This window comes from Hyla sarda, chromosome 1 (assembly GCF_029499605.1).
Source record: "Hyla sarda isolate aHylSar1 chromosome 1, aHylSar1.hap1, whole genome shotgun sequence".
Lineage (NCBI taxonomy): Eukaryota > Metazoa > Chordata > Amphibia > Anura > Hylidae > Hyla > Hyla sarda.
In genome coordinates this window covers 404,777,911-404,802,007 of record NC_079189.1, presented here as the reverse complement: position 1 = coordinate 404,802,007, position 24,097 = coordinate 404,777,911, and the positions used below count along the sequence as shown (strand labels likewise).

Here is a 24,097-nt window from a genome sequence, read left to right as displayed (position 1 = left end):
TCACAAGGGGTAATAGGAAAAAATGGACCCTACATTTTGAAGCCCAATTTCTCCCATTAAAGAAAATGCCCCATATGTGGACATTAAGTGCTCTGCTGGCGCACTACAGGTCTCAGAAGAGAAGGAGCAAACTTTGGCTTTTTGAAAGAGAATTTTGCTGAAATGGTTTCTGGGGGGTATGTTGCATTTAGAAAGTCCCCAAGGTGCCAGAACAGCAAATAATAACAAAAAACACATGGCATACTATTTTGGAAACTACACCCCTCAAGGAACGCAACAAGGGGTATAGTGAGCCTTAACATCTCACAGGTGTTTGACGACTTTGTGTTGAAGTTGGACGTGAAAATGGAAAATTAGATTTTTTACACTAAATTGATGGTGTTACCCCAAATTTTTCATTTTCACAAGGGGTAATAGGATAAAATGGACCCTAAAATTTGAATCCCAATTTCTCCCATTTAAGAAAACACCCCATATGTGGGCGTTAAGTGCTCTGCTGGCGCAGTACAGGTCTCAGAAGAGAAGGAGAAAAATTTGGCTTTTTGAAAGAGAATTTTGCTGAAATGGTTTCTGGGGGGTTTGTTGCATTTAGAAAGTCCCCAGGGTGCCAGAACAGCAAAAAAAAAACATGGCATACTATTTTGGAAACTGCACCCCTCAAGGAACGTAACAAGGGGTATAGTGAGCCTTAACACCTCACAGGTGTTTGACGATTTTGTGTTGAAGTTGGACGTGAAAATGGAAAATTAGATTTTTTACACTAAATTGATGGTGTTACCCCAAATTTTTCATTTCCCAAGGGGTAATAGGATAAAATGGACCTCAAAATTTGAAGCCCAATTTCTCCCATTTAAGAAAACATCCCATATGTGGACGTTAAGTGCTCTACTGGCGCACTACAGGTCTCAGAAGAGAAGGAGCAAAATTTGGCTTTTTGAAAGAGAATTTTGCTGAAATGGTTTCTGGGGGGTAAGTTGCATTTAGAAAGTCCCCAGGGTGCCAGAACAGCAGAAAGCCCAATTTCTCCCATTTAAGAAAATTCCCCATATGTGGATGTTAAGTGCTCTACTGGCGCACTACAGGTCTCAGAACAGAAGGAGCACCATTGGTCTATTGAAGAGAGAATTTTGCTGAAATTGAAGTCGGGGCCATGTACATTTTCAAACCTCCCATGGAGCCAGAACAGCAGAAACCCCCCACATGTGACACCATTTTGGAAATTAGACCCCTCCAGGAATGTAACAAGGTTACAGTGAGTACTTACACCTCACAAGTTTTTTGAACAGTGGGCCGTGAAAGTGAAAAATTAGATTTTTAATACAAAATTGCTGGTATTAAGCCAAAAAAATTTTGTGGTAAGAGAAAAAAAGCTCTGCAAAATTTGTAGCCCAATTTCTCCAGAATAATAATATACCCCATATATTCCAGTAAAGCACTATGCAGGTGCAAAGCAGGGCTTAGGAGTGAGACAGCACCGAGGCCTAAAGTTGTGCTTTGCACTGCAATGGTTGAGGTTCTGACGTAAAGCTAAAAAAAAAAACCCAGGCAAGTGACCCCAATTTTGAAACTACACCCCTCAAGGAAGGTAACAAGGGGTTCTGAACAGTGGGCTGTAAAATGAAAAATTAGATTTTTTACACTAAAATGCTGGGGTTACCCAATTTTTGACATTTTCACAAGGGGTAATTGGAGTAATTGGGCTACAAATTTTGGAGGGCTTTTTCTCCTGACTATGGAAACACATCCACATATGGGGTAACGTGTTGGGAGGGCGCACAACAAGGCTCAGAAGTCATAGAGGTCTGTTTGCATTTGAGGCCTTAGGCATATCAGTAGCTGACTATTACATACATTTAGAGGAAAATACAAAAATGAAACACCCTCATGTGGCACCATTACAGAAAGTACCCACCCTGAGGAATGGGTATAGGGCTAAAGAGGACATTTTGAACGCACGGGTGTTTCCTAAATTTATTTTCCAGGAATGGATGAAGGGTAGCTTTGGAAAATTGCAATTTTCAACCTATGCTCTGCTTCATCTTTCTGGGAACAACTAACATGTGACTCCGAATTGTCGCCTGGAAATAAGACATTGCTCATGAGGGAGAACTCTTTGCATTTCAGGCCGGTGTTTCTAACGGACCTAAGATTTACATACATTCAGAGGAAAATACAAGAAAGGAACACCCACATGTGAGAATATTACAAACAGTACACCCCCTAGGGAAGGTGTACAGGAGTGAAGTGGAAATTTGGAACAGACGGGTGTTCCCTAAATTTATTTTCCAGGAATGGATGAAGTGTACTATGGGGGGGGGGATGAAAATTGCAATTTTAATACTGATATGCCAATTCCATGAATGATGACCCAGAGTATAGCCGAAAGTAAAAAATGATGCCTGCCCCAAACCCTATGCTCTGAATCATTATTCTTGGAATGTGATGTGTGTGGCCGTCCCTAACCTGTTACCTCAAATGCGCATTGCACTCAGGTGGAGAGAGAGCGCTGCGCGTTTGAGGCAACTGCAAACCCCCAATGCTGTTGACTCTGTGTCTCATGACCCATTTTTTGGGTGGGAAAAAAAAGATAACAGGGGTATTGGGAAAGAGGTTTTGGGATTTTTTTTGGGGGGGGTGGTGTTTTGGTTTTAAAATTTGGAAGACAATGTACTCTGGACTGGTACATTGGAGTTGAATTCTGGGGAATTAAAATCAGGTGAAAGGATAAAAAATGTAGTACTCCATGGAAGTGTGATACTCCCTGAAGCAATCCTTAATGCAGAGGCCTGGATGATCGGGGCAAGTGTCGCATTGAGTGGGGGTGTGCTTACGAATCCCCCTCTTGCGACACACTCTGCATTTTTTCTGAGATCGTCAGTTCTTTCCAGAGTGGGGGACCTCACCTAGAAAGTGTTGGCCGGGGACGATCCGGGGGCCCACAGTTCCAGAGGTGTTCTGACCCGCTCTTTGGAGGTCACCAAAGATGAGGGTCTTTAGAACTTCCTCTTGAAACTGCAGGAATGTCCCTGTGTTGCCAGCGTTCTGGGACAGTACAAAAGCGTTGTACATGGCAACCTGTACCAAGTAGACCGCAACTTTTTTTGTACCATACCCGTGTTTTCCGCATGGCATTATATGGTTTGAGGACTTGATCTGAAAGATTAACTCCCCCCATATACCGATTGTAGTCCAGAATACAATCGGGCTTGAGGACCGGTCCCATGGTACCTCGCACAGGGACAGTGGTGCTGCCGTTCCCATGAATAGTGGTCAGCATAAGGACATCCCTCTTGTCCTTATACCTGACCAGCAACAGGTTTTCATGGAAAAAGGCACGGGACTCACCCCGGGGGATAGGAGTCTGCAGGGGATAGGAAGGAAGGCCTCTTTGATTCTTCCGGACTGTCCCACAAGCGACCGTGGATCTGGCGGCGAGGGATGTGAAGAGAAGGATATTAGTATGAAAGTTATCCACGTAAAGGTGGTAACCTTTATCTAGCACTGGGTGCAAAAGGCACCCAGAGTGGGGGAACAATCTGGGGGTTCAATACGGGAATCTCGTCCCTCATACACCATAAACTTGCAAGTGTACCCTGAGGTACTCTCTCAAAGTTTATACATCTTCACGCCATACCGCGCTCGCTTGGTAGGGATGTATTGCCGGAAGCTCAGTCTCCCCTTAAAGCTGATGAGAGACTCATCAATAGCGACCTCCCTTCCAGGGACATAGGCCTCCCAAAATTTGTCCCCGAAGTGATTGATGACCGGCCTGATTTTATACAGGCGGTCATACGCGGGATCAGTTCGGGGGGGGGGGGACATGCTGCATTATCAGCATAATGCAAACATTTCCAGAAGGCATCGAACCGGGGACGTGCCATGGCCATATTGTACAGAGAGGTCTGGTAAAGGACGTCCCCACTCCAATATTCCCGGACACTTGGTTTCTTGACCAGCCCATATGCAGAATGAGGCCCCAAAATGTCTTCATTTCGGCTGCATCGACTGGGAACCAACCATTGGGCCTAGCCAAGAGTGAGCCTGTGTGAGCGGAGATGAACTGTTGGGCGTACAGGTTCATCTGGTTAACCATCAGATTGACAAAAACTCGTCACTGAAATAATAACTAAAAAAGTCTATTTCAGTGAACCCGACAATGTCAATCTTGATTCTTGAGTTGCCAACAAACTCAGGTATCATGGGCTTGTGGTCCGCTGGCTCAGTCCAGACAAGTTCTCCGCTACGGGGCACCAGTGAACTTGGCTGTGGGGCTTGACTAGTATGAGCGCCAGGGGGACTCATACTAGCATGGGGCACAGGGTCAGGAGCAGAGGAGGTTTGCGGCCTCGCTTGGCGGCGTCTCTGCCGCCTTGGTGGATCATCATCAGAACTAGATGATGAGGAGGACGAGGAAATAAGGAAGGGGGGGGGGGGTCTTCCTCGTCCTCTGAGAAGCTTTCAGTGTCGGAGGCAAGTATGGCATATGCCTCCTCTGCTGAAAACTCCCTGCTGGCCATTTCCCTACTCTAATGGGGGTGAAGTGTATATATGTGGGGGGAAAAACTTTATTTGTGTGTGTGCTGTGTGTGGTGTGGTGCGATAATACCTCCCTAACCCGCCATAACCTAACCTAACTAACTAAACCAGCCCTAACAGAAAAAATAGAAACTAAAAAGGGGAAAAAAAGGACTTCTAGTGCAAAAAAAAGCCCTGCGCCCCAAAAAAAGTGTGTACCTAATCAGTGGTGTGCGCACTGATTAGCGCTTGGTGGCGACAGGGGGCGCAGATGTCAGTGGGTGGTCCTGCCACTCAGCCCAGAACAGTGGCTGGTGGCACGTACACAGACCCCCACACAAAATACCCGAAAAATAAAATAATAAAATGCTTAACCCGAAAAAAGGCACCTGTCTGAACCCAAAAAAACGCTGATCAGTGATAAATCACTGACAGCGGTGGGGCAGGCCTCACATAGAGGTACGGTCCGTCCACACAGCACAGGCCTGCTACTGGTGGCACGGACTGACTATAGGTGCAAAAATAAAAAAAGCTGCTATAACCCGAAAAAGTGCCGGCACCTCAAAAAAAAAGACGCTGATCAGTACTACGGGACTGATCTGCGGCGGGTGGGCTTTAGCTAACGGTGGAGAACCGCTCTTTTATAGCTAAGAGGGTCCAGCCACATGTTAAGCAAAAAAAAAAAAGGTCTGCGCCAAAAAAAACGCTGACGGCAGACTGCAGCGACCCAGTAGGGCCGGGGCCATGCAGCTAAAGGTGCTACGGACCCACGGACACTTACGGATTGTACGCTGCAAAATTTTTAACTCCTAACTGTCCCTGCCTAATCTAAAGCTAAGGCCAAGGGGCCACAGAAACGGGGCAAGAAGGCACTTTTTTACACTTTTTTGTGTATGAGGGGGAAGATGGAGGAACAGAGCTCCGTCCTGCACACCAGATGAGAAGAAAATGGTGGGCAGAACGGAGCATCGTGCTCCTGATCCCACCTCCCCAAACTGCAGTGATTGGTGCGGTCACTGCGGCCACCCAATCACTGCTGTACTGGGGGATGGCAACAGTGCCGCCCCCCAGTATGTTATGGATGATGATTGGTGGTGTCTGTTACACCACCGTTCATCATCCTTATCTGGGTCATGTGGTCACATGTTACCCACGTGACCCGGAAGCGCTGCAGACGGCCGGTGAGTATTCACCGGCGGACTTTGGCGATCGCCTGTATGAGGGGATCTCAGGATCCCCTCCGGCGATGAGACGGGATGCCTGCTGAATGATTTCAGTAGGCATCACGGTTCGGTCCCCGCCCAGTGAGCGGCGGGAACCGGAATCGCAGAAAATCACACGTCTGAATTGACATGCGATTTTCTGCAATCGCTGACATGGGGGGGGGGGGTCTCAGGACCCCCCTCGGTGATGTAACGGGATGCCTGCTGAATGATTTCAGCAGGCATCCCAGTCTGGTCCCCAACCAGCTAGCGGCGGGGACCGGAATTCCCACAGGCGCATGCATACGCCCCACGTCCTTAAGGACTCGGGATGCAGGGCATATGCATACACCCTACGTCCTTAAGAGGTTAAATGTAAGGGGTTATGAAACCCCCTTGAGTACTGCAAATGCCTGCTCCTGACTGATCCTGTGTCTTTCAGGAACTATTTGCCTCACTGATGCTTCTGGACCTGGGCCTTTAATTTTCGGATGTTTGCACTAGCTACATACATGCTTAATTGAAATTTCAAAATTGATTATGCAATGTAAGGGGTTAAGAAATCCTCTTTGGTACTGCTAATGCCTTCTCCTGACTGTGTGTTTCAGTAACTACTTGGCTTATTGAAGCTTCTGGGCTTGGGCCTTAAATTTTTGGATGTTTAGCACAAGCTAAATACATGCTTGATAGAAATTTCAACATTGATCTTTCAAAGTAAGGGGTTATGAAACCCTCTTAGGCACTTCTGATGAATGCTCCTGACTGCTCCTGTGTCTTTTAGGAACTACTTGGCTTACTGATGCTTCAGGGCTTGGGCCTTAAATTTATGGATGTTTTGCAATAGCTTACATACATGCTTAATGGAGATTTCAACATTGATCTTTCAAGCTTAGGGGTTATGAAATCCTCTTGTGTTCTGCTGATGCCTTTTCCTGACTGTGTCTTTCAGGAACTACTTGGCTTACTGATGCTTCTGTACTTGGGCCTTAGATTTTTGGATGGTAGCACTAAATAAAATGCATCTTCAATAGAGATTTCAACATTTACCTTTTACTTTTAGGGGTTGTGACCCCTCTTGCGTACTCATGCTGCTTCCTGCTCCACTCTGTTAGCTCGTTATCCCCTTGGCCCTTCAGCATACCATGTGTACAGGGCATGGCGGTGTCACGCTGTTCTTCAAATGGTTTGCCTTGGCGAAAAGTGTTGGAAACAATGGCTGGTAAGGGCAATGGAGACATTGCGCATACATCTCACGGCTATATGAGCCCTGTGGGGGCTTGTTAGATTTGGCCCTTTGTACCCACATGCCGGGGTCCGGGACACTAAAACTTGGGAGTTAAAAGTTCAATTTCAAAATCATTAAATTAAATTTCAAATTCTTAAATCTAAATAAAAAAAATCATACATTTCAATGGTCTCCTCATGCTTCAGCCAACTCCAGGCTGTGTCTTTCAGGCAATGTATGGTTCACTAATACCGCTTCTGGGCCTGGGTCTGGGAATAAAAATGTTGTTATGGTACATAGCACTAGCTTTCCAAATTTTCATTTAAAATTTCCAAAATTCTTGTGTTTTTTGGGGGAATTGTGAAGCCCTGGGGTCTCCTCGTGCTTCAGCCAACTCCAGGCTGTGTCATTCAGGCAATATATGGTTTACTGATACCGCTGCTGGGCCTAGGTCTGGGAATTAAAACGTTGTTATGGTAGGTAGCACTAGCTATCCAAAATCTTCATTTTAAATTTCAAAAATTCTTGTGTTTTTTGGGGGGATTGTGAAGCCCTGGGGTCTCCTCATGCTTCAGCCAACTCCAGGCTGTGTCATTCAGGCAATATATGGTTTACTGATACCGCTGCCAGGCTTGGGTCTGGGAATACAAATTTTGTTATGGTAGGTAGCACTAGCTATCCAAAATCTTCATTTTTAATTTAAAAAATTATTGTGTTTTTTTTCCATGGGACTGTGAAGGCATAGGGTCTCCTCATGCTTCAGCCAACTCCAGGCTGTGTCATTCAGGCAATATATGGTTTACTGATACGGCTGCTGTGCCTGGGTCTGGGAATAAAAATTTTGTTATGGTAGGTTGCACTAGCTATCCAAATTCTTCAGTTCAAATTTCGGAATTCATCTTTTAATCTTATGGATTGTGAAGGCCTAGTGTCTACTCATGCTGCTGCCAACTCCTGGCTGTGCCATTCAGCCACTATATGGTCTCCTCATGCTGCCAACACCTCCACACTGTGTCATTTAGCCATTATATGGTCTCCTAATGCTGCCTACACCTCCACGCTGTGTCATTCAGCCACTCTATGGTCTCCTCATGCTGCCAACACCTCCACGCTGTGTCATTCAGCCACTATGTGGTCTACTCATGCTTCAGCCTCATCAGAACTGTGTCATTCAGCCACTATATGGTCTCCTCATGCTGGCAACACCTCCATGCTGTGTCATTAAGCCACTATATGGTCTCCTCATGCTGCCAACACCTCCACGCTGTGTCATTCAGCTACTATATGGACTCCTCATGCGGCCAACACCTCAACGCTGTGTCATTCAGCCACAATATGGTCTCCTCATGCTGCCAACACCTCCACACTGTGTCATTCAGCCCAATAATCTGAATCATATCAATAGCCCCTGGCCCTATCTTGTATGAAGGATAGCCTTATGCTTATCCCATGCATGTTTAAACTCCTTCACTGTATTTGCAGCGACCACTTCTGCAAGAAGGCTATTCCATGCATCCACTACTCTCTCAGTAAAGTAATACTTCCTGATATTACTTTTAAACCGTTGCCCCTCTAATTTAAAACCATGTCCTCTTGAGGTAGTTTTTCGTCTTTTAAATATGCTCTCCTCCTTTTCCGTGTTGATTCCCTTTATATATTTAAAAGTCTCTATCATATCCCCTCTGTCTCTTCTTTCTTTCACGCTATACATGTTAAGGTCCTTTAACCTTTCCTGGTAAGTTTTTTGTCCTGCAATCCATGTACTAGTTTAGTAGCTCTTCTTTGAACTCTTTCTAGAATTTCTATATCCTTTTGTAGATTTGGCCTCCAGTACTGTGCCCAATAATCCAAGTGAGGTCTCACCAGTGTTCTGTACAGCGGCATGAGTACTTCTCTTTTTCTACTGCTTATACCTCTCCCTATACATCCAAGCATTTTGCTAGCGTTTCCTGCTGCTCTTTATGGTCTCCTCATGCTGCCAACACCTCCATGCTGTGTCATTCAGACACTAGATGATCTCCTCATGCTGCCACCACCTCCACGCTGTCATTCAGCCACTATATGGTCTTCTCATGCTTCAGCCTAATCCAAGCTGTGTCATTCAGCAACTATATGGTCTTATCATGCTGCCAACACCTCCATGCTGTGTCATTTAGCCACTATTTGGTTTCCTTATGCTGCCAACAGCTCCACGCTGTGTCTTTCAGCCACTGTATGGTCTCCTCATTCTGCCAACAGCTCCACACTGTGTCATATAGCCACTATATGGTCTCCTCATGCTGCCAACACTTCCACGCTGTGGTATTCAGCTACTTTATGGTCTCCTCATGCTGCCAACACCTCCATGCTGTGTCATTTAGCCACTATATGGTCTCCTCATGCTGCCAACACCTCCACACTGTGTCATTTAGCCACTATATGGTCTCCACATGCCAACACCTCCACGCTGTGTCATTCAGCCACTATATGATCTCCTCACGCTTCAGCCTCATCCCAGCTGTGTCAATCAGCCACTATATGGTCTCCTCATGCTGCCAACACCTCCACGCTGTGTCATTTAGCCACTATATGGTCTCCTCATGCTGCCAACACTTCCACGCTGTGTTATTCAGCTACTTTATGGTCTCCTCATGCTGCCAACACCTCCATGCTGTGTCATTTAGCCACTATATGGTCTCCTCATGCTGCCAACACCTCCACACTGTGTCATTTAGCCACTATATGGTCTCCTCATGCTGCCAACACTTCCACGCTGTGTTATTCAGCTACTTTATGGTCTCCTCATGCTGCCAACACCTCCATGCTGTGTCATTTAGCCACTATATGGTCTCCTCATGCTGCCAACACCTCCATGCTGTGTTATTCAGCCACTATATGGTCTCCTCATGCTTCAGCCTCATCCCAGCTGTGTCATTCAGCCACTATATGGTCTCCTCATGCTGCCAACAGCTCCACGCTGTGTCATTTAGCCACTATATGGTCCCCTCATGCTGCCAACACCTCCACGCTGTGTTATTTAGCCACTATATGTTCTCCTCCTGCTGCCAACACTTCCACGCTGTGTTATTCAGCCACTTTATGGTCTCCTCATGCTGCCAACACCTTCATGCTGTGTCATTTAGCCACTATATGGTCTCCTCATGCTGCCAACACCTCCACTCTGTGTCATTTAGCCACTATATGGTCTCCACATGCTGCCAACACCTCCACGCTGTGTCATTCAGCCACTATATGATCTCCTCACGCTTCAGCCTCATCCCAGCTGTGTCATTCAGCCACTATATGGTCTCCTCATGCTGCCAACACCTCCACGCTGTATCATTTAGCCACTATACGATCTACTCATGCTGCCAACACCTCCACGCTGTGTTATTCAGCCACGATATGTTCTCCTCATGCTTCAGCCTCATCCCAGCTGTGTCATTCAGCCACTATATGGTCTCCTCATGCTGCCAACACCTCCACGCTGTGTCATTTAGCCACTATATGGTCTCCTCATGCTGCCAACACCTCCACGCCATGTCATTCAGCCACTATATGGTCTCCTCATGCTGCCAACACCTCCACTCTGTGTCATTTAGCCACTATATGGTCTCCACATGCTGCCAACACCTCCACGCTGTGTCATTCAGCCACTATATGATCTCCTCACGCTTCAGCCTCATCCCAGCTGTGTCATTCAGCTACTATATGGTCTCCTCATGCTGCCAACACCTCCACGCTGTGTCATTCAGCCACTATATGGTCTCCTCATGCTGCCAACACCTCCACGCTGTATCATTTAGCCACTATATGATCTGCTCATGCTGCCAACACCTCCACGCTGTGTTATTCAGCCACTATATGTTCTCCTCATGCTTCAGCCTCATCCCAGCTGTCATTCAGCCACTATATGGTCTCCTCATGCTGCCAACACCTCCATGCTGTGTCATTCAGCCACCATATGGTCTCCTCATGCTGCCAACACCTCCATGCTGTGTCATTCAGCCACCATATGGTTTCCTCATGCTGCCAAACCTTCACGCTGTGTCATTCAGCCACTATATGGTCTCCTCATGCTGCCAACACCTCCACGCTGTGTCATTTAGCCACTATATGGTCTCCTCATGCTGCCGACACCTCCACGCCATGTCATTCAGCCAGTATATGGTCTGCTCATGCTGCCAACACCTCCACGCTGTGTCATTCAGCCACTATATGGTCTCCTCATGCTGCCAACACCTCCACGCTATGTCATTCAGCCACTATAAGGTCTCCTCTTGCTTCAGCCTCATCCAAGCTGTGTCATTCAGCCACTATATGGTCTCCTCATGCTGCCAACACCTCCACGCTGTGTCATTCAGCCACTATTTGGTCTCCTCATGCTGCCAACACCTCCACGCTGTATCATTTAGCCACTATATGATCTGCTCATGCTGCCAACACCTCCACGCTGTGTTATTCAGCCACTATATGTTCTCCTCATGCTTCAGCCTCATCCCAGCTGTCATTCAGCCACTATATGGTCTCCTCATGCTGCCAACACCTCCATGCTGTGTCATTCAGCCACCATATGGTTTCCTCATGCTGCCAAACCTTCACGCTGTGTCATTCAGCCACTATATGGTCTCCTCATGCTGCCAACACCTCCACGCTGTGTCATTTAGCCACTATATGGTCTCCTCATGCTGCCAACACCTCCACGCCATGTCATTCAGCCAGTATATGGTCTGCTCATGCTGCCAACACCTCCACGCTGTGTCATTCAGCCACTATATGGTCTCCTCATGCTGCCAACACCTCCACGCTATGTCATTCAGCCACTATAAGGTCTCCTCTTGCTTCAGCCTCATCCAAGCTGTGTCATTCAGCCACTATATGGTCTCCTCATGCTGCCAACACCTCCACGCTGTGTCATTCAGCCACTATATGGTCTCCTCATGCTGCCAACACCTCCACGCTGTGTCATTCAGCCACTATGTGGTCTCCTCATGCTGCCAACACCTCCACGCTGTGTCATTCAGCCACTATATGGTCTCCTCATGCTGCCAACACCTCCATGCTGTGTTATTCAGCCACTATATGGTCTCCTCATGCTGCCAACACCTCCACTCTGTGTCATTCAGCCACTATATGGTCTCCTCATGCTGCCAAAACCTCCACACTGTGTCATTCAGCCACTATATGATCTCCTCAGACTGATGCCACCTCCAGGCTCTGTCATTGTGCTGCTCTGCGGCAGTGATTCTAAAAGCGATGCCGGTAATCTGCATGTTATTCTGAATAACAGCATTATTTCATTACCTCAGCACACTCCATATGCATGTTAGAACACAGCAAAGTGTTCTATACCCCATTGAGGCTGTCTGTAGGCTAGAAATAGCCGTTTTTAATATAGTTTTGCCGCAATAAATTCTGCAAATCATCAGAATCGAATTTTTGAAAAGTTCGCTCATCTCTAATGAAAAAAACAAGTACAATCCCACTAGACTAAAAACATTAGTATTTCTCTTTCAGCAAATTAAATCTTTACTCTAAGGCAACTCTTCTGAGAATCAATAACTGAAAGAGAATATAAATTATAGATGAACACCAATGAGTAATGCAGAACATTCCTAACTATAAGACAAAATCCTTCTGGTTCAGCATCTCATAAGCGTTTTTTTTCTCGTTTTTTCGTGGAAGATTGTGTTAATATAAAGAATGTTTTATATAAAATAGAATGCTGATACTGATTTATCTGAAAGTAAACTTTACATATTGGCACAACTTAAATCAATTGAAGCTGATTCCTTAGCTCTGTCAAGTAACTTTTTTTCTAATACACTTGTGTTTCTTGTTGTGACATATTTTTAAATCCTAATTTATATGGTCAAATATACATTTGTTGAAAGGTAATGTCAGTCAATGCAGCTTATTAGATTAATGTATTATGTATGTCAATATTGTAAATATGTTCTTTAGGATAAACTTAAGAACCAGCAAAGTTCTCACTGTGCACTCCTTCTAGAGTCTGAAATAAAACTATTGAGAGACTTTAATTGAGTTATTTTTTTCACACTGTATTCAAAGCTATATTTTTTACTTCATAAAAATGCTAGCATCCAAATATGAGATAAGTAAGAATGTTTCAGGGTTTGCTACGTAATTTTAATACCTTTCCCTCACAGCCATAGAGACTTTTAAATACATAAAGGGAATCAACACGGTAAAGAAGGAGAGCATATTTAAAAGAAGGAAAGACTACCACAAGAGGACATAGTTTTAAATTAGAGGGGCAAAGGTTTAAAAGTAATATCAGGAAGTATTACATTACTTAGAGAGTAGTGAATGCATGGAATAGCCTTCCTGCAGAAGTGGTCGCTGCAAATACAGTGAAGGAGTTTAAACATGCATGGGATAAGCATAAGGCTATCCTTCATATAAGATAGGGCCAGAGACTATTCATAGTATTCAGATTATTGGCAGACTAGATGGGCCAAATGGTTCTTATCTGCTGACACATTCTATGTTTGTATTTTAACATTAAGTTTTTTCCCCACCTTCTAAGAGACATAACTCAATTTTTCAATTTACAGATCCATATCGGTGCATGTTTCCTGCCTGAATAATTGTACCGTAGTTTTACCATAAAATTTTCTTTTATCTCTGAGTGGTGAAAATGAAAACAATAACTAATTTAGCAAATATTGAGTGGTTTTGTTTTTATGCTCCACACTTTATGGTAACACTGGCAACTTAAAGATTTATAATAAAATAAACAGTTATTTAAAAGAAAAAAAAAAGATTTATAATAAAAATGTACACAAAAAATGATGGGTTGTTTATTCACAAATCTTAAAGTGATCAGAGAAATCCCACAAATTGTGTAGGTAGGGAAAATGACTTTTATTTTATTATAATTTTTTCTGTAAATTATTTGTTTAAACCCTAAATTTTCCTAAGATATGACAAAGTTAATAAATCTGATGAAAAAACAGCAGGATAAAACCTACAACATTAATTAATCTGGGCCATTATCTTTATTCTTCTTTTGATTACAGTATAAAAATAAGCAATTTATATAGTTTTTGCTTTGTTTTACTACATACATTTTTTTAAACCTTTATAGAAAATACTAAAAATGCTCTTATTTGGATTATTTTCCCACTGACTTCTGAGGAAAAACTGAGACAGCATTAACAGTAACCAATTTCCAACAGGGTGAATGAAATAAATAAATAACATTATTATTATAAAAATTACACAGATAAGGCATTTGAAAAGGTAGTAGGGATATTATTTACCTGGAAGGTCAACATCACACAATATTCACATAAATACATATGAGCATCTATTTAATTAATAATAAAAATACATGCTACCTAGGCTGTTTTCACAGATAGTATTCTGACTCAATAGTTTGGCCAATATTTAGCTCAGTGTTTTTTTTTTGTAACACTGTTAAAAGATATATATACATATATATATATATATATATATATATATATATATATATATATACCGTATTTATCAGCGTATAACACGCACTTTTTAGGCTAAAATTTTTAGCCTAAAAGCTACCTGCGTGTTATATGCCGATAAGACGAGGCAGTTCAGTTATATAAAGCGGGCGCTTTAATCAATGAACTGCCCCTGCCTGTCCTGGGGTCTAGAGCCCTGCTGCCGGCCCTTCCCTCCCCTGGCTATCGGTGCCGCTGCCCTTTCTCTCCCCCTGACTATCGGTGCCGGAGCCCCATTGCCGGCACCGATAGCCAGGGGGAGAGAAGCGGCACCGGCTGTGGGGCAGCGGCACCGACAGACAGGGGGAGAGAAGGGGCAGCGGCACCCATTGCTATCGGGGCTATCGGCGTGGCTGCCCCATTGCCGGCGCCGATTCTCTCCCCCTGGCTATCGGCGCCGGCAATGGGGCGCCGGCACCGATAGTCAGGGGGAGAGAACGGGCAGCGGTGCAGGTAGCCAGGGGGAGAGAAGCGGCGGCAGCAGGGCTCTAGACCCCAGGAAAGGCAGGGGGAGAGAAGCGGGCAGCGATGGCCCCTCTCCCCCTGCCTTTCCTGGGGGTGTATCGGGGTATACGCATGCACACACAAGCACCCTCATTTTACCAAGGATATTTCCTTTGTTTTCTATTTTGTATAACATCTTCATTTTTGGATGGTATAACCAGAGTGTCACACTTAGTTAAATATGGCTCCAACCACCACTCAAAGTTAAATATTACAAGTAAAAAAAAAAACTTTATTTGACCTTCCACATGGTTTTGCCACATTTTTGTACTCCTAGTTTCCTCTGCTATTGTAGTGCAGCTTTGAGCTTTAAATGTCCCCATTTTTAACTTTTTCCCTAATGCAAATTTAAACACATAGGTAGTAAGTCTATGAGGGTGTGTCAAACCAACTAGGGTAGGCTACTGCTAGAGTCCTTCAGGGTTGTTAACCAACTTTCAACCTTTCTTTCCTGCAGAAACAATGCCAGGCCTTTTAGAGTCTGCATCTAGGGACAGTAATTGTTTCCTCCTCTATTTTCCATAGCAAAGCATCTGATATCATGTATCTGGATTCTGGATATAACCAGATGAGGTTGAACCATTTCACTATTGTTTGAACTTGCATAATTTTATCACTTATGGCTTCCATAGCTCATGTATGTGAATTGCTATTTTTTATATACTGATATATTGGTTATGTGTGGTTAATTTACACAGAAAATATGCAAATTTTTATTTGGCAGGAACTTTTCTTTATACTTGTGTGAAATGTGGCTTATTGAACATATAGCCCAATGTTTTAGAAATAAAGTTTTATGATTTTCAAAAATAAGACAGGTTTTTATTTTTTTTTATTTTATTATTTTTTTTCATTAAGAAACTATAGACCATACTCAAAGATAGAAACAATTTTTATAAGTATCCCTTTGGGCTTATATCTATGAACTTTAAACTGAGCCTCTTATTCATACTGCATGTGTTTTAGTCTATATTAAACAGTAATTTTATGCTTTATATAAAACCTAGTTGTTTTGTGCAAACAGACATGTCACCTTTTATTTCACATATTGGGTGATACTTCTACTAGATATCTCGCCCACAGAAATAGAAAAAATAATTTAAAGGGGTACTCCGGTGTTCAACGTGTTTTTCGGTTTTTGACTTACCCTATTTGTTTTGCTTCATTTCTATTCTTGCTGTTTAGCCTACTCTATTTCCGTTCTTTGTTGTCTTTTTATCCCCCACTTTGTTTTCCTATCTTTGCTTCTATTTCCTGTTTCTTGCTGTGCTGAAAACTACAAATCCCAGCATGCCACATGCATTGCTCGTGTTGGGGCAGCTCCTTTTTTTGTTTGTTTGTTCCGCCCTTTACCCACCCTACTATTTTCCCGGGTCAGCCCCCTTATACACAGCACACTAATATAATCAGCCTTGGTTGGGATACACTGTCATACACAAACAAAAGGGACTACAACTCCCAGCATGTGTCATTCAGTAGTCTTCAGTCTGTGGTATAACACCAGCATGCTGCCTCTGTAGTCTCCTGGGGGTTGTAGTTCACCACACCTCTGTAGGGCATACACCAGTGTTTCCCAACCAGGGTGCCTCCAGATGTTGCAAAACTACAACTCCCAGCATGCCATGACAGCCTTTGGGCATGCTAAGAGTTGTAGATTTGCAACAGCTGGAGGCACACTGGTTGGGAAACACTGGTGTAACATGATGTGTATGCTGAATAGGCTAGAACAGTGTTTCCCAACCACTGTTTCCAGCTGTTGCAAATCTACAACTCCCAGAATGCCCAAAGTCTGTCAGGGCATGCTGGGAGTTGTAGTTTTGCAACATCTGGAGGCACACTGGTTTGTAAACACTAGAATACACACACACACACACACACACAACAGGGACTACAACTCCCAGCATGTGTCATTCAGGAGTCCCCCCTCCCCTTCACATATAGAGATCATTCCCAGAATGAGATTTATTCCCCTGCAGTCCATACATCCCCAGCCTGTGCACCTTCTCATCCTCCCCATCAAATAACATTTATCTTCTCTGTGAGGTCCTTCTCCTGTGCAGACCTGCGTCCTTAGAATACAGAGCAGGGGGATGTGAGGAGCTGTGTACTCAGCTGGATGAGATGAGGGGGCATGGCTTATTTTTCTCACGCAGACAGAGAAAAAAAATAAAGTTGAGACATCTTGTCCACAACAGACTCAGAACTGTGGACAACAGTAAAAGAAAACCCTCTGAACTACAGAACCTCTTGCCCAACAAACAGGTAAGAAAAACACACACATGCTGCCAAAACACATAACACTTGTATATTGCAAAAAAAACTAAACTTACAAAGAAGATGCCATATAGTAAAAAAAAAAATTAACCACCGGAGTACCCCTTTAAAGCTACAAGTGTTTTGATCCTATCACCTATATTTATTATAAAAATACCTCTTTTTATTAGCTCACAGTGTTAGAAATCCTTTCAGGGAAAGGGGGCATGTCCCTCTCTGTGGTGGTGGGAGGTGATTGGTTTGTCTGCTTATGCAGTCTTGTTCATTAGTCATCTCTTGTCCATGACCCATGGACAAGCCTGATGCTGCTGCAGGACTGGTTGGTGTCCCAGCAGGTATGGGGACCCCTAGTGGTGGGCTTTTTAGGGGCAGTTTTCTTTATTAAATAATCAAAAAAAATTGAACAACCATATTACAAAAGGTCTTTAATTTGTATCAGTAACAATGTATACAATTTTTTGGGATCTGACAGTGAACATTTCAGTTCAAAACTAAATGTAATTAAAACAGTCATGAATACTATATATAATATGATGCCTTCTGCTCTTATAGATTTTCCAGTATTTCACTGGTATTGTGAACTTTCTATCAGTGCATTACAACCCATTACATATTCGGAGCACTTAAAGCTAATTTTCAGCATAGTGTTTAATATGACCTTAAGAGTCAAGAGGCATGGTTTTAATGCTCAAGAAAACTTTCTTCTAACAATGGCAAACCAGACTAATGTGAAAGAATTTATTATCCTCGGATTCTCCAATATCCAACAATTTCAAACATTTCTGTATGTGTTTTTCTTGCTCATTTACATCACTGCTCTCTCTGTAAATATATCTCTTATCATCATAATTCGGTTTGGTCAACAGCTCCATAAACCCATGTATTTCTTACTTGGAACTTTATCCTTTTTGGAATTAGGTTACATTTCAGTAACAGTTCCTAAAATTATAGTGGACATCCCAAGAGAAAGAAAAAGTATATCCTTTTCTGGTTGCATGACTCAGCTTTTCTTCTTTACTTTCCTTGGTGCCACAGAGAACATTCTACTTGCAGTAATGTCCTTTGATCGATTTTTGGCAGTGTGTTACCCATTGCGCTACTCAAGCATCATGAGTCATAGGGTCTGTTTCATCCTAGCAGCTTCATCCTGGGTCCTAGGCTTCCTGACCACTTCATTTCCTATTATCAAAATAACACAGTTACATTTTTGCAGTGCCAATGTTATTAACCATTTCTTCTGTGAATCGGCTCCTTTACTAAAACTGTCTTGCTCTGACCCCTACTTCAAAGAACTGACCGTTATAATTTGTGCATCATCAGTCATCCTAAGCTCTGTTCTGCTTACTTTGATGTCCTATGGATATATACTTCAAACTATTCTGAGAATCCCATCTGTTACAGGAAAGCAGAAAGCAGCTTCTACCTGCGCTTCACACCTTATAGTGGTTACCACTTTCTATTCAACAACGTTTGTAATGTACATTAAGCCCACTGCTAGTCAAGGATCACTAAATAAGGTGATGGCATTGTTCTATGCTGTCTTTACCCCACTTGTCAACCCATTCATTTACAGCTTACGTAACAAGGAAGTAAAAGAAGCACTTGGACTGTTTTTAAAAAAAAATCTATTTTACAGTTTTTCCATTTAAAATTATGCATGTAAAGTGGAAAAAGCATACACTATTTGTTTATTTTAACCAAAACCTGGAGTGGGTCCAAAAGACAGAAAAAGGTACAAATCTTTTCTGTGTAGCTTTTCTCTATGTTGGTTCAACTCTTGGTTCAGGCAAAAAATTTGCTCCAAATACTAAACAAATATTGACCAAATTTCTACTTGTGAACCCAGTCTTGTGTTAGTGTCTTTAAAAGAACATTTAGCATGTTGCATTGACATGTCAAGTAGAGATGAGAGGACTTTTGAAAAATTCAATTTTCGAAAAATCGGTTCGGTCTGAATTTATTTGCAGTGAATCTGTATTAAAAACGGCTATTTCTGGCCTACAGAGATCCTCAATAGGGGTGTAGAACAGCTTGCTTTGTTCTAACACACATAGGGAGTGTGCTCTGTTAGTGAAATAATACTGTTATTCAGTATAACATGCAGATTACAGGCATCACTATTAAAGCGTCTAAATGTGACAGCAGGGAAACCATATGGTGTCAAAATTGAAGAGAGTAAATAGATTTGTAATGTAATTTTAATTTAATTTAATTAGAATTTATTATCATTTTTTGAGTACCCATTCGGGTGAGCATCGAAGTAGCGGTTCACCGAGAGACGAGCTACCGCCTATCCCTGCCCGTGCCTCTCACCGCCCCTGCCCCCCCTCCCACTGTCTTACTCTTTTGTGGAACTGCAAATGTTTAATTTAATCAGTAATGGTTCATTGTGATCGCTCCAACCTGTTTCATTGGATTCTTGTGGTAATTCCACAGCTACTATTTGACGTCGACGACCATAGGGCCTTAGTCTTTAAAAGATTACATCAATTTTTTTATTGAAATTTAACATTTTGAAATTGAAATGTAAGATTTTGAAATTTAAATTTTAGATTACACTCCCAAGTTTCATGTCCCAGGCCCCGGCGTGTGGTTACAAAAGTAACAAATCTAACAAGGAGTCACATGTGACATGGCGACACAATAACAAAGCCTGTAGGTGGCATCAGTATGAGGAGACCATTTAGTGGCTGAATGATCGCCTGGAGTTTGTGGCAGCATGAGGAGACTATATAGTGGCTGAATGGCACAGCCTGGAAGTGGTGAAGCATTAGAGGCCATATAGTGGCTTAATGGCAAAGCCTGGAGTTGGCTGAAGTATGGGGAGACCATATAGTGGCTGAATGGCACAGCCTGGAGTTGGCAGGAGCATGAGTAGAACATATAGTGGCTGAATGGCACAGCCTGGAGTTTGTGGCAGCATGAGGAGACCATTGAGTGTCTGAATGGCACAGCCTGGAGGACGCTGAAGCATGAGAAAACCATATAGTGGCTGAATGGCACAGCCTGGAGTTGGCAGTAGCATGAATAGAACATATAGTGGCTCAATGGCACAGCCCGGAGTTTGTGGCAGCATTAGGAGACCATATAGTGGCTCAATGGCACAGTCTTGAGTTGGCGGCAGCATAAGTAGAACATACAGTCCCTGAATGGCACAGCCTGGAGTTTGTGGCAGCATGAGGAGACATATAGAGGCTGAATGGCACAGCCTGGAGGTGTTGAAGCATAAGGAGACCATAGAGTGGCTGAATGGCACAGCCTGGTGGTGGCTAAAGCATGAGGGGATCATAAAGTGGCTGAATGAAACAGCCTGGAGTTGGCGGCAGCCTGAGTAGAACATATAATGGCTGAATGGCACAACATGGAGTTTGTGGCAGTATGAGGAGACCATATAGTGTCTGAATGACTGGAGGTGGCTGAAACTATGCCAGAACATGTCAGTAGCCCAGAAGTTAAGAAATGACAAGCTCAGAGTCCTGTCAATGCCCGCAGTCTAGGTAATAAAATCAATGAACTTGGGTCAATAATGGCATCTGAGAATGTAGCTTTAGTGGCTGTTACTGAGACATACAGAAGAGACAGAGAAGGCAAGAAAGGAGGAGGAGTGACCCTATATGTGAAAGATAGCATAAAATCTAACCTAATACAAGTTAGTGAGGCAACCACAGAGTCAGTTTGGGTTACGCTGCAGTTTGGTAATCATGCAGTAACTCGTGTAGGTGTGATATACAGACCACCTGGCCAAGTTGAAGAAGTAGATGATCTACTAGTTGAAGAAATATCTAAAATGACAATGAAAGGAGAAGTTATCATTATGGGAGACTTCAATCTTCCGGATATAAACTGGAAAACCAAAATAGCAAGTTCTGCCAGGAGTACAGATATTCTAAATACCCTACTGGGATTATCTCTACAACAAGTGGTTGAGGAGCCAACGCGGAAGGAGGCTATTTTGGATTTGGTATTCACAAATGGGGATTTGGTATATGATGTTATTGTTGGCGAAAGCTTTGGATCTAGTGATCACCAATCAGTGGGGTTTAATATAAGAACAGTGAAGGAGTCACACCACACAAAAACAAAAGTTTTAGATTTTAGAAAAACAGACTTTTCAAAAATGAGATTAGTCATAAATGAGTCCCTATCAGACTGGAACAAATTACATGGAGTTCAGGAGAAATGGGACTACTTAAAATACGCTTTATTGAAGGCAACAGAAGATTGCACTAGACTTGTCAGTAAAAGCAGAAAAAGGAAGAGACCACTGTGGTATTCAGCAGAAGTGGCCAAAATCATAAAAAATAAAAAAAACTAGCATTTAGTAATTATAAAACAACCCAGAGCAATGAAGATAGGGAAATCTACAAGACTAGGCAGAAAGAGGCCAAGAAAGTTATAAGAACTAAAGCACAGGCAAAAGAAAAACTAGCTCAGTCTGTGAAAAAAGGGGATAAGACATTCTTCAGATATATAAATGAAAAAAGGAAATCAAAACAAGGAATAACTAAATTAAAAACAAAGGAAGGAAGGTATGTAGAAGAGAACAAGGGGCTAGCCGACTGCCTTAATGAATACTTCTGTTCAGTTTTTACAGAAGAAAAAGAAGGAAAAGGAACTCCATTAGAGAGAAAAACTAAGGAATCGTTTGATGCATGTGTCTTTACAAAGGAGGAGGTTCTACGTTTGCTTTCTACAGTGAAGACAAATAAATCACAGGGGCCTGATGGGATACACCCAAAATTATTAAAAGAGTTTAGTGGTGAGCTAGCAAAACCGTTAGCAGATTTATTAAACCAATCAATGGTAACAGGAGCCGTCCCAGAAGATTGGAAATTAGCAAATGTTGTGCCCATTCACAAGAAAGGTAGTAAGGAGGAATCATGCAACTATAGACCAGTAAGTCTGACATCAATAGTGGGGAAATTAATGGAAACCCTACTAAAGTATAGGATTGTGGAACATCTAAAATCCCAGTAGACATCGCATATCTAGATTTTAGTAAGGCTTTTGACACTGTCCCACATAGAAGACTTATCAATAAACTACAGTCATTGAGCTTGGACTCCAATATTGTTGAGCGGATTAGGCTGTGGCTGAGTAACAGACAACAGAGGGTTGTAGTCAATGGAGAATATTCAGAGCAAGGTCTTGTCACCAGTGTGATACCTCAGGGATCTGTACTGGGACCAATATTGTTTAATATCTTCATTAGGGATATTACAGAAGATCTCGATGGTAAGGTATGTCTTTTTGCTGATGACACAAAGATATGTAACAGGGTTGATGTTCCTGGAGGGATCCGCCAAATGGAAAAGGATTTAGGCAAACTAGAAGAATGGTCAGAACTCTGGAACTGAAATTTAATATGGATAAGTGCAAGATAATGCACCTGGGGCGTAAAAACCCTCAGGCAGAATATAGATTATTTGACACAGCCCTGACCTCAGTATCTGAGGAGAGGGATTTAGGAGTAATTATTTCAGAAGACTTAAAGGTAGGAAGACAATGTAACAGAGCAGCAGGAAACACTAGCAGAATGCTTGGATGTATAGGGAGAGGTATAAGCAGTAGAAAGAGAGAAGTGCTCATGCCGCTGTACAGAACACTGGTGAGACCTCAATTGGAGTATTGTGCGCAGTACTGGAGGCTGTATCTCCAGAAGGATATAGATACTCTAGAGAGAGTTCAAAGAAGAGCTACTAAACTAGTACATGGATTGCAGGATAAAACGCATTAGGAAAGGTTAAAGGACCTTGACATGTATAGCTTGGAAGAGAGAAGTGACAGAGGGGATATGATAGAGACTTTTAAATACATAAAGGGAATCAACCTGGTAAAGGAGGAGAGCATAATTAAAAGAAGAAAAACTACCACAAGAGGACATAGTTTAAAATTAGAGGGGCAAAGGTTTAAAATTAATATCAGGTAGTATTACTTTACTGAGAGAGTAGTGGATGCATGGAATAGCCTTCCTGCAGAAGTGGTCGCTGCAAATACAGTGAAGGAGTTTAAACATGCATGGGATAAGCATAAGGCTATCCTTCATATAAGATAGAGCCAGGAACTATTCATAGTATTCAGATTATTGGGCAGACTAGATGGGCCAAATGGTTCTTATCTGCCGACACATTCTATGTTTCTATGTTTCTATGTAAGTGACCATATAGTGGCTGAATGGCACAGCCTGGAGGTGGCTGAAGCATGAGGAGACCATACAGTGGCTGAATGGCACAGCTTGGAGGTGGCTGAAGCATGAGAAGATCATATAGTGGCTGAATGGCACTGCCTGGAGTTGGCTGAAGCATGAGGAGACGATATAGTGGCGAATGAGACAGTCCGGAGGTGGCAGCAGCAGCATTAGGAGTCCTGAAAGTGACCTGGTGATAGAGTGGTGTGGTGGGTGGCAAAACCAGTACCTGGTGAAGAAGGTGGGTGAAAAAAGGTCTGATGCTGAGGAATGTTTGTAACTGGGGAGCAGCACCTTAAATCTGTTAGGCACTATCCATATTTGTGAAGTGTTGGTGTGGCACCATGGTAAATCTACTCTAATGCATCAGGCATTGGTGGGTGGAAATCTTGTCTGATCCATGCCTGATTCATCTTCACAAAGGTCAGTCTCTCCACATTTTACATGGAAAGACAAGTTCTCCTTGGAGTGACTATGGCCCCCTCCGCACTAAACACCCGCTCTGATGGCACCCTACTGGCCGGGCAGAACAACTTTTCCAGGGCAAACTCTGCTAGTTGCGGCCACAAAACAAGTTTGACTGCCCAGAAGTCCAGCGGATCTTCAAGGTGTGTTGGCATGGGCATGTCAAGATATGCCACCACCTACTGGTTCAGGTCCGGCTCCAGGTCTACCTGCTGCTGATGAGTTGCTTCACTATGCGGGTGAA

General features: G+C 43.2%; 1 protein-coding gene across 1 annotated transcript; it reads left to right on the top strand.

Moving 5' to 3' along the window:
- The first annotated feature begins 17,854 nt into the window (after positions 1-17,854).
- Positions 17,855-18,850, top strand: LOC130368814 (olfactory receptor 6B1-like). Its single transcript, XM_056573105.1, has one exon. It carries the CDS (start codon positions 17,855-17,857, stop codon positions 18,848-18,850), a length of 996 nt encoding a protein of 331 aa, XP_056429080.1.
- The last annotated feature ends 5,247 nt before the right edge of the window (positions 18,851-24,097 follow it).